The sequence below is a fragment of the Artibeus jamaicensis genome, unplaced genomic scaffold (genome assembly GCF_021234435.1).
Source record: "Artibeus jamaicensis isolate MK-2021 breed Jamaican fruit bat unplaced genomic scaffold, CSHL_Jam_final contig_387, whole genome shotgun sequence".
NCBI lineage: Eukaryota > Metazoa > Chordata > Mammalia > Chiroptera > Phyllostomidae > Artibeus > Artibeus jamaicensis.
Window position 1 is genome coordinate 21,510,075 of NW_026521812.1, and position 13,670 is coordinate 21,523,744.

The 13,670-nt window shown below is 41.1% G+C and overlaps 2 protein-coding genes across 4 annotated transcripts in view; both read left to right on the top strand.

The window, feature by feature from the left end:
- The window catches only part of METTL24 (methyltransferase like 24), a 92,929-nt gene that overhangs the window by 55,314 nt on the left and 23,945 nt on the right, over positions 1-13,670 (top strand). The window lies entirely within an intron of this gene.
- LOC119059383 (HIV Tat-specific factor 1 homolog) overlaps positions 1-13,670 on the top strand; it is a 31,936-nt gene that overhangs the window by 1,702 nt on the left and 16,564 nt on the right. The window contains 4 exon segments of the mRNA XM_053664878.1: positions 5-119; positions 155-194; positions 196-1,201; positions 1,332-1,429. Coding sequence (XP_053520853.1) covers positions 5-119; positions 155-194; positions 196-1,201; positions 1,332-1,429 — 1,259 coding nt within the window.

Sequence of the window (13,670 nt, forward strand, 5' to 3'; positions counted from 1 at the left end):
GGCTAAATCGGCAAAGTGAGCCACAGCAACTTGGATGGGAACAATGACTTTGACGAGCAGTTGCGAATGCGAGAATTGTATGAAAACACCAAGGATGGAGACACCCAGAAAGATCCCCTGTAGAGAAACCAAGTCTTTCAGGCAAGTCTTTCAGGCAGCCGCCAGATGACATCTGCTACGAATGGGACCTGGACAAGAAAGAAGTCTTGTTTCTCCAAGATCACTGAGCATTTCACTGCTACACATCAGGCCAATTGTGGCTTTTCTAGTGATGGAGCGTCAAGCTCTGCTGCAAATGTACAAGATGTTAGTGCTAGGCTTGCAGAGGAACCACCACAAAGAAAAGTCCCTGAACCCACTGATCCCCAAAAAGAAAAAGACAGTGAATCAGATGGTTTCATACACAAAAAGTACAAATGTTACTTGCCTTTGGACATTATAATGCACAAATTTATATAGCTCAGATCCAGGTTTGGCATTATTATGAGAGATCCTCAAACAGAAGAATTTAAGGTCAAGTTTTACAAAGATAATGAAGGAAATCTAAAAGGAGATGGGATTTACTGTTATTTGAAGATGGAATCTGTGGATCTCACATTAAAACTTTTGGATGAAGTTGAAATTAGAGGCTACAGATTGCATGTTGAGTTAGCAAAGTTTCAACTGAAGGGGATGAGGGAATATGGTGCCTTTAAGAGAAAGAAGAATTGTAAGGACTGCAAGAAAAAGCTGTCTCAGCAACAAAAGCATTTGGATTGGAGACCTGAGAGAAGGGATGGGCCATCCCAAATGCATTGTGAGTGAGTGGTCATCATTGAAAATATGTTTCATCCTGTGGATTTTGAGGGTGATCCATTGGTGCTGAATGAGATCAGAGATCTTCGAGTAGAGTGTTCAGAGTCTGAACACATTAGGAAGCTCCTTCTTTCTGATAGACACCCAGATGGTATGACCTCTGTGTCCTTCAGGAATCCAGAAGATTATTGTATTCAAACCTTTGATGGACAGTGGTTTGGTGGCCACCAAATCCCTGCCCGAGCATGGGATGGAACTAGCGATTTTCAGGTGGAAGAGACCATAAGTGAAAGGGAGGAAAGTCTGAAAGAATGGGTGGCTTTCCTCAGTACTCCTGAGGCCACTAAAGGTCTTCAGTGTTCAGATTCCATGTGTGCTTCAGAAAGGGCAGGGCCTTCCACCAGGGGTGTCAAACTCATTTTCACCGGGGGCCACATCAGCCTCACAGTTGCCTTCAAAAGGCCGAAATAATTTTAGGACTGTGTAAATGTAACTACTCCTTAAGTGTTAAGGAGTTGAAATTATATTTAGTCTAGAATCTAGACCAAAATGTTTTTTAGAGCACCCTAGCACATCTACAGTGAATGCTCAAGAAGCTGCAGCTGAAGTGGAATTCGAAGAACCTATAATACAAGTAAACTGGATACTTGTCCTCTGTCAGATTTATTAAATGCATGCAGAATACTTTTAAAGTATTCTGATTGAATTTTGTGATATCCAAAAATAAAAATAAGTTGTTAATATGCAGAAACTGAAAAAATATTCTGTGGTATTGGTAGATAAAACAAAGTAATTCTATATGATAAATAGTGTATCAAAATCAACTGTAAAAATAACTCTCCTTCAAATTACAGGGCCCTTTTCTCTTGTTCACATGGCATGGTAATGATTGGTTTATATGTTGCACTTCTGTTCACATTCCCACCTGTATGTCCAGTCAGTCCATCCATCCGTCCATCTAATAAATATTTACTAAGCATATTCTGTATGCAAGGACCTGTACTTAAATAATAAAGGTACAGAGATAAACAAGTTTCTTTTTAATTAAAATTTTTAATTGTGGTAAAATATACATAACATAAAATCTGCCTTCTTAACCATTTGTAAGCATATAGTTAAGTAGTGTTATGTACAGTCACACTGTTGTTCATCTGATCTCTAGAACATCTCCTTGCAAAACTGAAACTCTATGTACATTAAACACTAATTCCTCTCTTCCCCCCAGCCCTTGGCAACTGCATTCCAGTTTCTGTTTTAGTGAATTTGACTGCCATAGGGACTTCATATAGTTTGAATTGTGTAGTATTTGTCTTTTTGTGACAGGCTTTTTCTTTTTTCAAAAAAAGATTTTATTTATTGATTTTTAGAGAGAGGAGAAGGGAAGGAGAGAGAGGGAGAAAGATCAATGTGTAAGAGAATCATCAGTTGCCTCTCACATGCCCCTAACTGGGGAACCCAGCCTGCAACTCAGGCATGTGCCCTGAACAGGAATTGAACCAGTGACATCCAGATTGCAAACTGGTGCTCAGTCCACTGAGCCACACCAATCAGGCTTATTTCACTTAACATAAGGTCCTCAAAGTTCATTCATGTTGTAGCATGCGATAGGATTTCCTTCCTTTTTAAAGCTGAATAATATTCCCTTATAGATATAGACCACATTTTATCTATTCATCTGTCAGTGAACAACTGGGTTGCTTCCACCTCTTGCCTGTTGTGAGTAACGCTGCTGTGAGACGAGGTGCAGATGGTTTTCCAAACTCTGCTTTTAGGCATTTTGCATATAGACCCAGAAGTGAAATTGGTAGATCCAATGGTAACTCTATTTTTTAAAAGAAACTCCCATGCAGTTTTTCATAGTGGCTGTACTATTCTACATTCCCATAAACAAGCCTCTGAAGATTTAACATATTGCTAAAAACACAGAAATGTGATTCTGTAATGAGTGCTACACAGAAGAAATACCATGTGCTATGGGAGTGTTTAGCAGAGAAATTCAACCTAACATGCCGTTTATTTTTGTATTCTTGATGCCCAGTCCATAGCGAGGACCCTGTAAGTGTTTAGTGGGTGGGCGGGTGAGCCATGCAGACCCTTGCTGGTTAGACCCCTTTCTGTGGATTCCTTCCTGCCCTTCAGCTGCCCTTCATTCTCCAACGATGGCTTGGGAGAGCAGCGGGAGTATTTGTTAACAGGTGACTAGCTTTTCCTTGGTCGCCTGTGTTGATCTCTGGTGAGATTATGGAAAACATTTCCCCAGTAATGGACTTTTCCTAATTCTGAATATCATCTCATATTCAGAGATGTTGAGATAGTTCCACCAGCTATGTTTCTGTCTTTTCTTTGGGGGAGAAAAAAAGAAAGTTGCCTGTGGATATAAGATGAAGGTGGAGTGATGTTAGGGAGTGGTGGGTGTTCAGGAGAAAATGTCCTTTCTATTCTCAGAACACCGCCTCTATTCCCTGGGGAATTTGGTTCTATAAAGATAGCAAAAGAGCTTCATTCTCATTTGGCTCAAACAGTCACATTTCGCTCCATTCTATTCTATTTATAGATATTTAAAATTAAAATTTCATTCTTGAGATTTTAAAAGGAATTTCAGGTATTTAAAATGCATAAGCATTAAATTTGGAGGCTTAAATGTCTTGTTTCTTTCTTTTTTTTAAGGAATCTGTTTACCTGATCCCCAAACCAATGAGAGACATTGTTATTATTCTGTCCAGTGTTTGATTTTGCACGGCTCTTTGCTTTTATTTGGCACAGCTCTTTGCTTAGAAATTTGAAATGGTTTGGCTGTTTGCCACAGCATTATTACTCTGAGGAGCCTGAGAGATGGAGTTCTCCGTCTGAAACGAGTCTTGAGGGTTTCTCCCAGTCGCTCTGATCATGGTACTGGCACAGAAAACGATGGTGATGACATTTTCAGAAGGCTGTTTAGGGGTCGGTGGCAAAATTAGGCTGTGCTGCTCAGTGGAAAGGTCACAGGCTCTCAGCCTACACAACCCTAGTGCCAGCTTTATCTCCTGTTAGTGGTGTGAATAGCACAGGTGAATGAAGCTCTTTGAGGCACATTTTATTTTTCCATAAAAATGGAGGCAATAACACCTTCTGTGCAAGACCGTTGGGATTAAAGACAGAGAGGTCTGTACGGAAACCGGCACAGTGCCCGGCAGGTTGCTCCCCATTTGGAAGCTGTTTATTAAACAGTTGTTGGGTTGGCTTGGCTTGGATTGTTTTAGGCCAATATTTTAATACTTGCCATGGAATATTTAGGCATGGACCATTTGGCATGTTTTATTGCTCTCTGCTTTCTTAGTGACAGTAGGAATTTTCCAACAGGTCAACCATTTACTCCAGAAACTGTTAGAGAATCAGCATTATTCTGGGATGGGTTTGGCAGTGTCTACAAAGCAGCAGTGCAAACCTGATGTCCAGACACCCTTTCAATGTCCTTGGGATCAGTCTTTCTTCAGCGACAACCATGACTATAATTGGTGTGCATTTCAGGTAGTCTACCTGCTTCATGGAATTGGTAGAAATCTTGAAATCCAGTCATCTTTCCCATGTCCATCTCTTGGGCATGAGTCCTTAGCATCGCACAGGCTTGCTAAGTACGTTGTTGTGCAATAATCTGTGTGGTGAGTAGTGATGCCTTTGAAGGTATTTTATGTAACAATGTTTCTCTAATGCTTTTCACTACATTTGCCTTATGACACTATTTCCTGTGGGTTGAGTATCCTCTCTCTGAAACTGCCTGCTAAGATAATTTTGACTCTTTTTTGAGACACATCAAATGTAATCCTAACTGCTAAATGCCTAGGAATATTCTGGATAACTAACCTATCTGTCAAAGAGCTGCAGTTGCCCACCCCTGCCCCTACTGTTCCTCTCCTGGGTACCTGCTGTGTCAGGTACCAACACCTCCGTGGGGCAAGGTCTCAATTCTGTTTTCCAACCTCTTTCTTTTCCACCACTTTCCTATAGATATTCTATGTTCTAACCTAACTAGGCCATTTTATTTCCAACTTGTCTAGGGAATTTCTCATTCCTTGCAGCTTTAGTCACAATTCTTTTCATTGCTAGTATTTTCTCTGTAACTGAACAAGTCAAAATTTCACCTTTCTTCCAAGTATTGTTACCAAAGGATGTCTCATCCACAAAGCTGTTCTTAAACAATTTATTTTAATTTTTTAATTACATAAACGATGTATGTTCACTGTAGAAAATTTAGATAATAGAGAACCCAGAAAGTAAAAGGAAGAAAATTAAGATTGCCTGTAATTCTACCATTTAGATAACTACTAGTTATAGATGTGGTTTCTCCTTTCAGACTCTTCTGCCCTGTGGCACATGTATTTTAACTAACTTAAAGTGGGATCGCCCTGGGTATGCTATTTTATCATCTGCCCTTTTTTGTTAGCTTTATATTTTAGAGCCCTTTTAGGTTCTAGTCTGAGAGGAAGGTTCAGAGATTTCCCATACACCCTCTGCCCCTCACATTCACAGCCTCCCCCACTGACGACATCCCCGCCAGTGTGGTACCTCGTTACAAATGATGGACCTGCATGGACTCACCACAGTCACCCAAAGTCCATGTTAACTGTGTTCTGTATAGTGCACCCATATGTAATATATATATAAGCATATGTATGTGTATGCATAATCAAGTACATTGTTGATACTACCTTGGATATTTATCTGTTAGATCAATTAAGAAGAAAGAGGAATAAGAAAAATAAGTTTTTGTTTTACTTTCACTTATTTCTTCTTCAGTGCTCTTCTATTTAATCAAGTTTCTGTCCTATATTATTTTTATTCCCTCTAAGGAACTTCTTTGAACATTTCTTGCAAGCCAGGTGTATTGGCAGCATATTCCCTCACCTTCTGTTTGTCTAAAAAAGTTGTATTTCTCCTTCACTTTTTCATTATTACCACCAGAAGACATGTTTATTGATTTTAGAAAGAGGGGAAGGGAGGGAGAGAAAGAGAGAAACATCGACGTGAGAGAGAAGCATCGATCAGTTGTCTTCTGTACATGCCCTGACCAGGACCAAACCTGCAACCTAGGTTTGTGCCCTGACTGGGAATCGAACACACTATCTTTTGCTTTATGGGACAACACTCCAACCAACTGAGCCACACCAGCCAGGGCTCTCCTTCAGTTTTGATGGATAATTTTGCAGGGTATAGAATTCAGGTCAGGGTTGTGGTGGAGGTGGAAGTAGCGGTGGCGGTGGTAGTGGAAAAAAAAAGAATTCAGGTCAGTGGTCTTTATCTCTCAACACGTTGAACGTTTCACTCCACTGTCTTTTTCCTTGCATGGTGTTTGAAGAGAGGTAAGGATATAGTTTTTACCCTTCTTCCTCTTCAGTGAAGGTGTTTTTTGTCCTCTGGCTTCTTCAGGATTTTTTTCTGTATCTTTAATTTTTAATAGTTTGAAAATGGTATGCCTAGGTATAGATTTGTTTGTTTGTTTTGTTTTTATCCTGCCTGATGTTTTCTAGGCTTCCTTTCTCTGTGGCTTTCTGTCTAACATTAATTTGGGGGAAATTCTCCGTCATTATTATTTCAAATACCTCTTCTATTTCTTTCTCTCTTCTTCTGGTTTTCCCATTACGTGTATATTATACATTTTGTGGTTGCCCTGCAGTTTTTTGATATTTGATTCTGGTTCTTCCCCTCGGCCCCAGCCTTTGTTTTCTTTGCTTTTCAGTTTTGGATGTTTCTATTGAGATTCCCTCCAGCTCAGAGATTCTTTCTCCTCTGTGTCCAATCTCCTAAGTCCATTAAAGGCATTCTTCATTTCAGATTCAGTGTTTTTGATCTCTAGCATTCTTTTTGGTTCTTTCGCAGGATTGCCATCTCTCTGCTGACATTGCCATCTGTTCTTGCATGCTGTCTACTTTACACATTAGAGCCCTTGGCATGTTAATCATAGTTGTTTTAAATTCCCTGCCTGATAATTCCAACATCCCTACCATGTCTAATTCTGATGCTTGGTCCATCTCCTCAGATTGTGTTTTTTTGCCTTTTAGTATGCCTCATAATTTTTTTCAGTGGCCAGACATGATATACCACATAAAAGGAATGGGGTGTAAATAGACCTTTAGTAAGATGGAGGTGGCTGGGGTAGGGGGGTGCCGTGTTCTGTAGTCCTATTGTGACAGGATAGTGAGAATCTGGGAAAAGTCCTGGGCAAGGGGAATAGGGAAACTGAGACAAGGAAAGTAAACAAGGCCAAACAATTCAAACAACTTACATCCAGTTAGCGAATCACAAGACCTTATCTCCCGTAACCAAAGACTGAAGATCAAATGGTTTACCTGTCCTCCCTAACCAAAAAATACATATCTTAAATCACCCTAGTCAGGGAAAAGAGAGAATCGAGACCCAATTAATGCCATTTGTGCCAGCTAAACCCAAGGACAGAAAGTCAGGGAACAAATAACAGAAACCCAATTAGAGCCAAACAGACCCAAGATAAAATTAAAACAGTAAAGCAGACCAAAGAATAGTCCCGAACTCCCCTATACACTCATTTTGATGCGTCAGCATATTAAAAATGCATGTAGAGAGCTAGTGAATATTCTCCTGAAACCCTCCCCTAAGATTTTCACCTGTGGGACAGAGTCTCAGCACTGGCTCTCTCTAAAGCATGGCCATGTGCCTTCCCGGGCCTGGACCTTTCATTTCCTCCCAGACTCAAAGGGTCCCCCAGCCTTGCAACCAGGTGGAGCAGTGGGCAGTGGCAGCTCATCCCTGGCTTACCTCCCGGTTCTGTGCCCACGGCCCCTTTTCCTCTGACTCCCCAGTGAGCTAACAGCAGCCCCGCCTGGGCTCAGTCCTTCCTATCACGTTTCTAGGAGCCAGGGCAGAGCACTGCCTGGCTCTCCCCTGCACTCCTGCCCTGAGTTTTTCTTTGTTTCACTGTCCCCAGCCTTAATAAATGTATTCTTAAAATGACCTGAACTCGTGTTGTGAAATCTCTCCTGCACCAAGTCAGGAACCCACACACCAAGGCTGGCCTGAGGCAGACCTACACCGGGCTGGTCCCTGTCCCAAAATGCTATGGTCAGGACTCATATTTGTAGTGAGCCTATGCCTCTGAAAATGGCACAAAAGTTTTGTAGGTTTTTCTGCCCCCCTCAGGTGGAACAGGGTGGCTAGCACAGGCTGGATTCTTGTTAGGAAAATCGGCATCTTTCAAAATGCTTCCTTTACCCTTCTCTCTGCAGGGAGCCTGAGGGGATTTTTCTGATATTTGCTGTGGGAATATGGCCAAATTCTTTGAGGTAAATCTCACAGTCCGCACATGAGGACACCTCATCACTGGGTTCCCCTGGAGTTTTTCAATCTCAGACTTGACCACATTGCGTCTCCAGCAATTTATCAAGGATGGTCCTGGTTTTCCTGCCCCAGTGCCATTTCTGGGGGGTTATCCCTGCTGGCCTCTGCTTCCTGTCTTTCTAGTCCTGGGGCAGCAGTGTGACCCCTGTCCTCTCCACTCATAAGGATTCAAGATGAATTGCTGATTCTTCAGTCTATGTAACTTTTTACTTGGAGAATGGAGTAGCAACTTTTAAGCTCCTTACATGTGGTATTGGAAAGCAGATGTTCATCTGCCCTTTTTTAAATTTAAAATATCTTGAACATTTAAATGTATTATTGATAACACTTTATGTAGAGTCACTGCAACATTGTTTGTCATGACAAAATTTTGTAAACAATAGAATTGTTCTTTAATAGGGCACTGAATAAAAACCCATACAATTGCATACTTCCTGACTGTATAAGAAGTTGCTGTAGATCTGTATTTTGTTAATATGGAAAAAGTGCCAAAATGAATTGGTAAGGGCTCCAAAGTGCCCAACAGTGGATAGATATAGTATGATATCTGTTATTTGAATAAAAATTGAGGTTCTTTGACTAAAAATAGAGGTGTGTACACTTTTAAACAGTGGTGTCTATGGGTAAAGGTACTGGGGATTCTATGGTGGGAGAGAAATATTTCATTGTCCTTTTGAAGGTTTTGAATACTTTTTTTAAAACTGTATGTATTTTATTCTTTTCCCATAACATCTTATGAAATAACTGTCTACAATGTACTTTTTAAGAGCTGCATATGTCCTAGTGAATGGAGGTAACCACTCCCCAAGTGTTAGACATGTAGATTATTTTCAGTTTTTAACTACCATACACATGCAGTCTTAAGTCTTTTCATGCACATTGCTAAATTACCCTCAAGAGAGTTTGTATCATTTCGCTTAACTGGGATTCTTCCAGTAAATGTGATTGCTGACTGTTTTTGAATTTCCATAAAGGCTCGTCTGCATGTCTTTATGGAATGCAGCTATCTCCCTGTATCGCAATTACCTGGGTACTTAGTGTATCTTTGTAATATACTGTGTATGATTGCTATGTTATGCTCTGAAATTCCCAAAATAGTGGAATATGTATTACCTTTTCTCCACTGCAGCACACAGCACAGTGCCTGGCCCATCCGAAATGTGTAGTAAATAAGTGCAGGTGCCATGAAATGAGCTAGTTAGTTGGTAGCATCTTTCGAAATGATGGGGTGAAACTTGTTCAGCTGGCTGAGCATCTTGAGGTCATACCTCTCCTTACAGACACTATACTCTTTGGGGAACATTATGAAATACCAATATCTGTAATTTAATGATTTGATTTAGGGATAATTTTTCTAGGAGGAAACATGACTACTTATATGTGTGTAATATAAAGTCACAACAAAGATCAGATGTAACCAAGCTATAGGACTAAGCAGGATTGACTACTGCAGCTTCCCCCTTAATAATTGGTTGCCACCTTTCATTTAGTTTTTTCCATTGGCCCTTGGTGGCAGATAATTAGCAGATAGTGTGAAGGCCTCAGAAACACTGATGAGTTTTGTCATGTGGGAAATTACCTTGATGCAATGTAGCCTCCAAATTTAAACTACCAGGCAGGCTATTCCCAAATTAAGATGTTTGGATTACATGGTTTATTGAATCCATTAAAAACACACAGTGAGAAGCAAGGGGAAGAGATGGAGTGGGTTTATGTATTTAGGGTTGGGTACAAGTGAGGTGGGAGGACCACACACACTGTGAGTCCTGTTCAGTCTCCATCCCCCTCTCTCCTACGCCTCCCCCGACTTCGCCCCACTCCTTTCTCTTCTCCTTCTTCCTCCTCTTCCTGCTCTCTCATCAGCCTTCCCTCTTTGTGGTGTGTTTAAGAGGAACAGAGCTGAGGTTTGGAGCAAGGAGGCTCAGTTGGAGGGACACAGGGACAAGTAGGTCTGGCCACAACTGTGAGCTCACCAGTTTGTCTCTGAGGAGCAACAGAGTCTATGTGGCAGAGGATCTGTGGAGCCAGCATGGGGGTAACCAGTGCGTGGCCCTTTTAAGGTCTCATAAATATTGAGTGACTTCTGTACCTCACGCATACTCAGGGTTGGGTGACAATTCTGTGTTCTATTCCTCTGTTCAGCGCATGTCTGACTACTTATTTTATTTAGGCCTAAGGTCTCATAAGTTACTTATCGCATCTTACAAGCTTCACCTATCCCATTTGGTTTCTCATTTTCTATAGCTGAATTGTACATTCTTGAATAAAGTAACAAATGTACATTACTAATTTAAAACCTGAAATTGATGAGAATATGTTGGTTGACTTCATTTTTAACTTTAACCTACTTCAGCACGTCAGTGTTCAGACACCTCTCTCCAGTGTTCCATGGGAGCCCAAAACAGTCACTTGACAGTCCCTCGTTAGGAGACAGGGACGAAGCGTGGAACCCACAACCTGGTCGTGTGCCCTGAGGATCAAACCTGCAACCTTTTGGTGTAGAGGACGGTGCTCTGACTGGGCCACCCAGCTGGGGCCAAAAATCATGCTTCTTGCTTCTTACACATTTGTAATCAAGGATATTCTTTTATTTGTGCTTAGGGGTGAAATCAGAATAATTTTGCCTGGCTTAATTCAGACTAGAATATCCCCATTTATATTTTTGACATACTAAGATGGTGTGTCTAATTAAGACAAATTCACTTATCTATAAGAAGATCAATAATCAAAATGAAGCCTAAGATATTATGGATAGGAAAATCTCCTGTTCAAGGGGAAGGATGCTAATGTTTTGGGAAAGCAAGAGATACTAAAGGAGCTTTAGCTGTCTATGACATTTTCCTGACAAAGATCCCACAACTGTAACTTAAACTGCGTTCTTTTTCTATTGTTGTTCAGTTACAGTTGTTTCACCCTTTCCCTCGTTGCTCTCCCTCGCTGCAACCCCCGCCCCCAGTCAATCCCCACCCTGCTGTCTGAGCCCAGGAGTCTTCCATTCATGTTCTTGGCTTGCCCCTTCTCTTTCTTTTCCCCATTACCCCCTCCCCCTAAACTGCACTCTTTGAGGGGATTTCCCATTACAGCGAGTTTTGGAGGTGCTTTTCAATTTGGAGGATTTAACAATCATAGATATAATATAGAATTGCAATTTCCAAGAAATTATTGGATAGCATAGGATAAATGAATCCCGTTCCTAGGCAACTGCATGGAGGGGCACAACATCCCTCAAGCTCCTAAATTGAAGTTTAAAGTTGCTACTATTTTTGGTTTTGGCTTCCTCTGAAAATGGTTTTTATCCCTTGAATTTTTTTTTTCTATGATGAGGTTTGAGCCCTTTCCAACTCTCCTCTCTGTAACATTAGTCTCACATGTTAACAGCCTCTTCATCCTTTGATCTCAGCATGTGTAGCAATAAGAGGAATGGCTGGCTGGGAAATAAGATCAAATTGGAGATAGAAACAAATACCACCAGAAGCGAGGGAAGTGCAGAGACATTTTCAGTGATTCAGTGGCTTTCATAATTTCAGGAAGAAAAGTGCTCTGGGGCTTTCTGACTCACTCAATTTTTTGTAATTTTTTTAACAAAATACAGGACACAGCTTCTTTAGTGGGAAAGCATTGTAAAAAGAAAAAAAATGCTGGTATGGTTGCATTTCTGATTCTTCCATTTGGCTTTTGGGGTGAGTGCCATCTATGTAGGCACTGTATCCCCTCCGTGGTTCCCCCAATATTGACACATCTTTTCTCTCCATTTTTCTTCTTGCTGTCCTTGCCCTAATTCTACGTGTGTGTGTGTGTGTGTGTGTGTGTGTGTGTGTGTGTGTGTGTGTGTGTGTGTTTAAATGATTTCTTTCCACTAGACCAAAAGTAGAAAGCCTGAGACATTGTGATCTTCTGGGAACTGACTCTCTGAGGAAGGCACAATGGGAAATTCCTGCAACCTTTCAGAAAACGAGGTTCTGGTTGCTGACACCACTTCTTCCATCTTGGGCCTGGTGGTCTCTGCTGACCCAGAAGGTCCAAGGGACTTCCGGAGGCCTTCCAGTAAATAATAACTTTTCAGTATATTCTGCCAGTTGGATTCACTTGAGTTAATTAGCTAATCTTTTAAAAAGATATTTCTGTCTGGAAGATTGAGCTTATTCTTGCCTGAGCATATATCATATAATCTTATCTGTTTCTTGAGCAGGTGTTATATGATACTGGGCAGAGGGAAAGGAAGTTGGTTGAGGTGGTAAAATAGAAAATTTTTGTGTATGGCTCAGTTTACATGGTATAATGAAGAGCTTTGGCCAGCCAGAGGGCATCTGAGAGTGGATGCTGAGGGTGTGACATCACAGGAAGTGGAAGACAGAAGGCAGGTAGGAAGGAGAAACATGGTCTACCTTCTTTGCTATTGGGATGAGGCTATGGAGGGGCCACCCACAGAGTTTCACAGGGTGCTCTCCTATGGGTCAGCCACAGGGTGTTAACATTTGTTCTGGACACACTACTCTCAACTGTTTCACATTCCATGCTATAGATGAAGAGAGACTGGATTTTTATTGTTTGTCGTTTAGTTTTGCTGGATGTTGTAGGTATTCACTCAACAGAACTCCGCCTGTGACAAGGAAGCAATGATGTGGGCCCTTGCCCTCACAGACATCGTGGTCTATAGGGGGAGGCAAACATTTGTACAAAAATTCGGCAATAAGGTACTAAGTGCAACCATATGAGACACAGAAGAGGAGTAGCTCTTTTTTCTCGGGTGGTCAGGGAGGTGGCACAGAAAAGATGACATTTCATCAGGCTTTTGAAAGTTGAATGGTAGTTTATCAGAGATAGAAGGGAGGGGACATAGTAAAGGCAAGGGCATAGAGGTGAGAAAGTGAATTGGAAGTTCCAGAACAGGTGAACATTTTGGCTGGGACTAAGGGGGGTTGGGCCCGGGTGGTGCGGGGCCTGGCGAGCTCTGTCAAGGGCTTTGCATTTCACGTCATAGTTGCACCTGCAGAGGCCCTGAAACAAGGGGCTTAACTAACTAGGTTTTAAATGAGGTGGATACTTCTGGGAACATTATAGGAGGTGCACAATTTGAGGCTAAGAATTCTTGAAAGTAGACATGGTTCATGAAAACTGAGTGGGCAAGCGTTAACAAGATCAGTTAGAGCTGGTGTTGGCGAGGGTAGCATTAGTCAGCCTCGGTATTTTAGCAATAGCTATCGTGGCTATTAAGCCCTGCCAAAAATTTAAAAATGTGGGCAGAAATAAGAGACTTCTATACTTTGCTTTATACATTTCTTTCTCAGTTGCATTTTTATAACCAACTTTTGAATAAAACTTACTTTTGAAAGAAAGTCAAATCCCAGTGCAATAAAATTAAAGCTGCAGTACAACACATTTTAAAGCTCTATTTAATAATTCATTTTAAAAGGAAATATTTATTACTAAAACCTTTTAAAGTTCCTCTGGGGCTTGCTCTAAACAAATTTGACCTGGGATTTTTGTCTATGAAGAAAACAGAAATATGCCACATTCTCCACAAATGA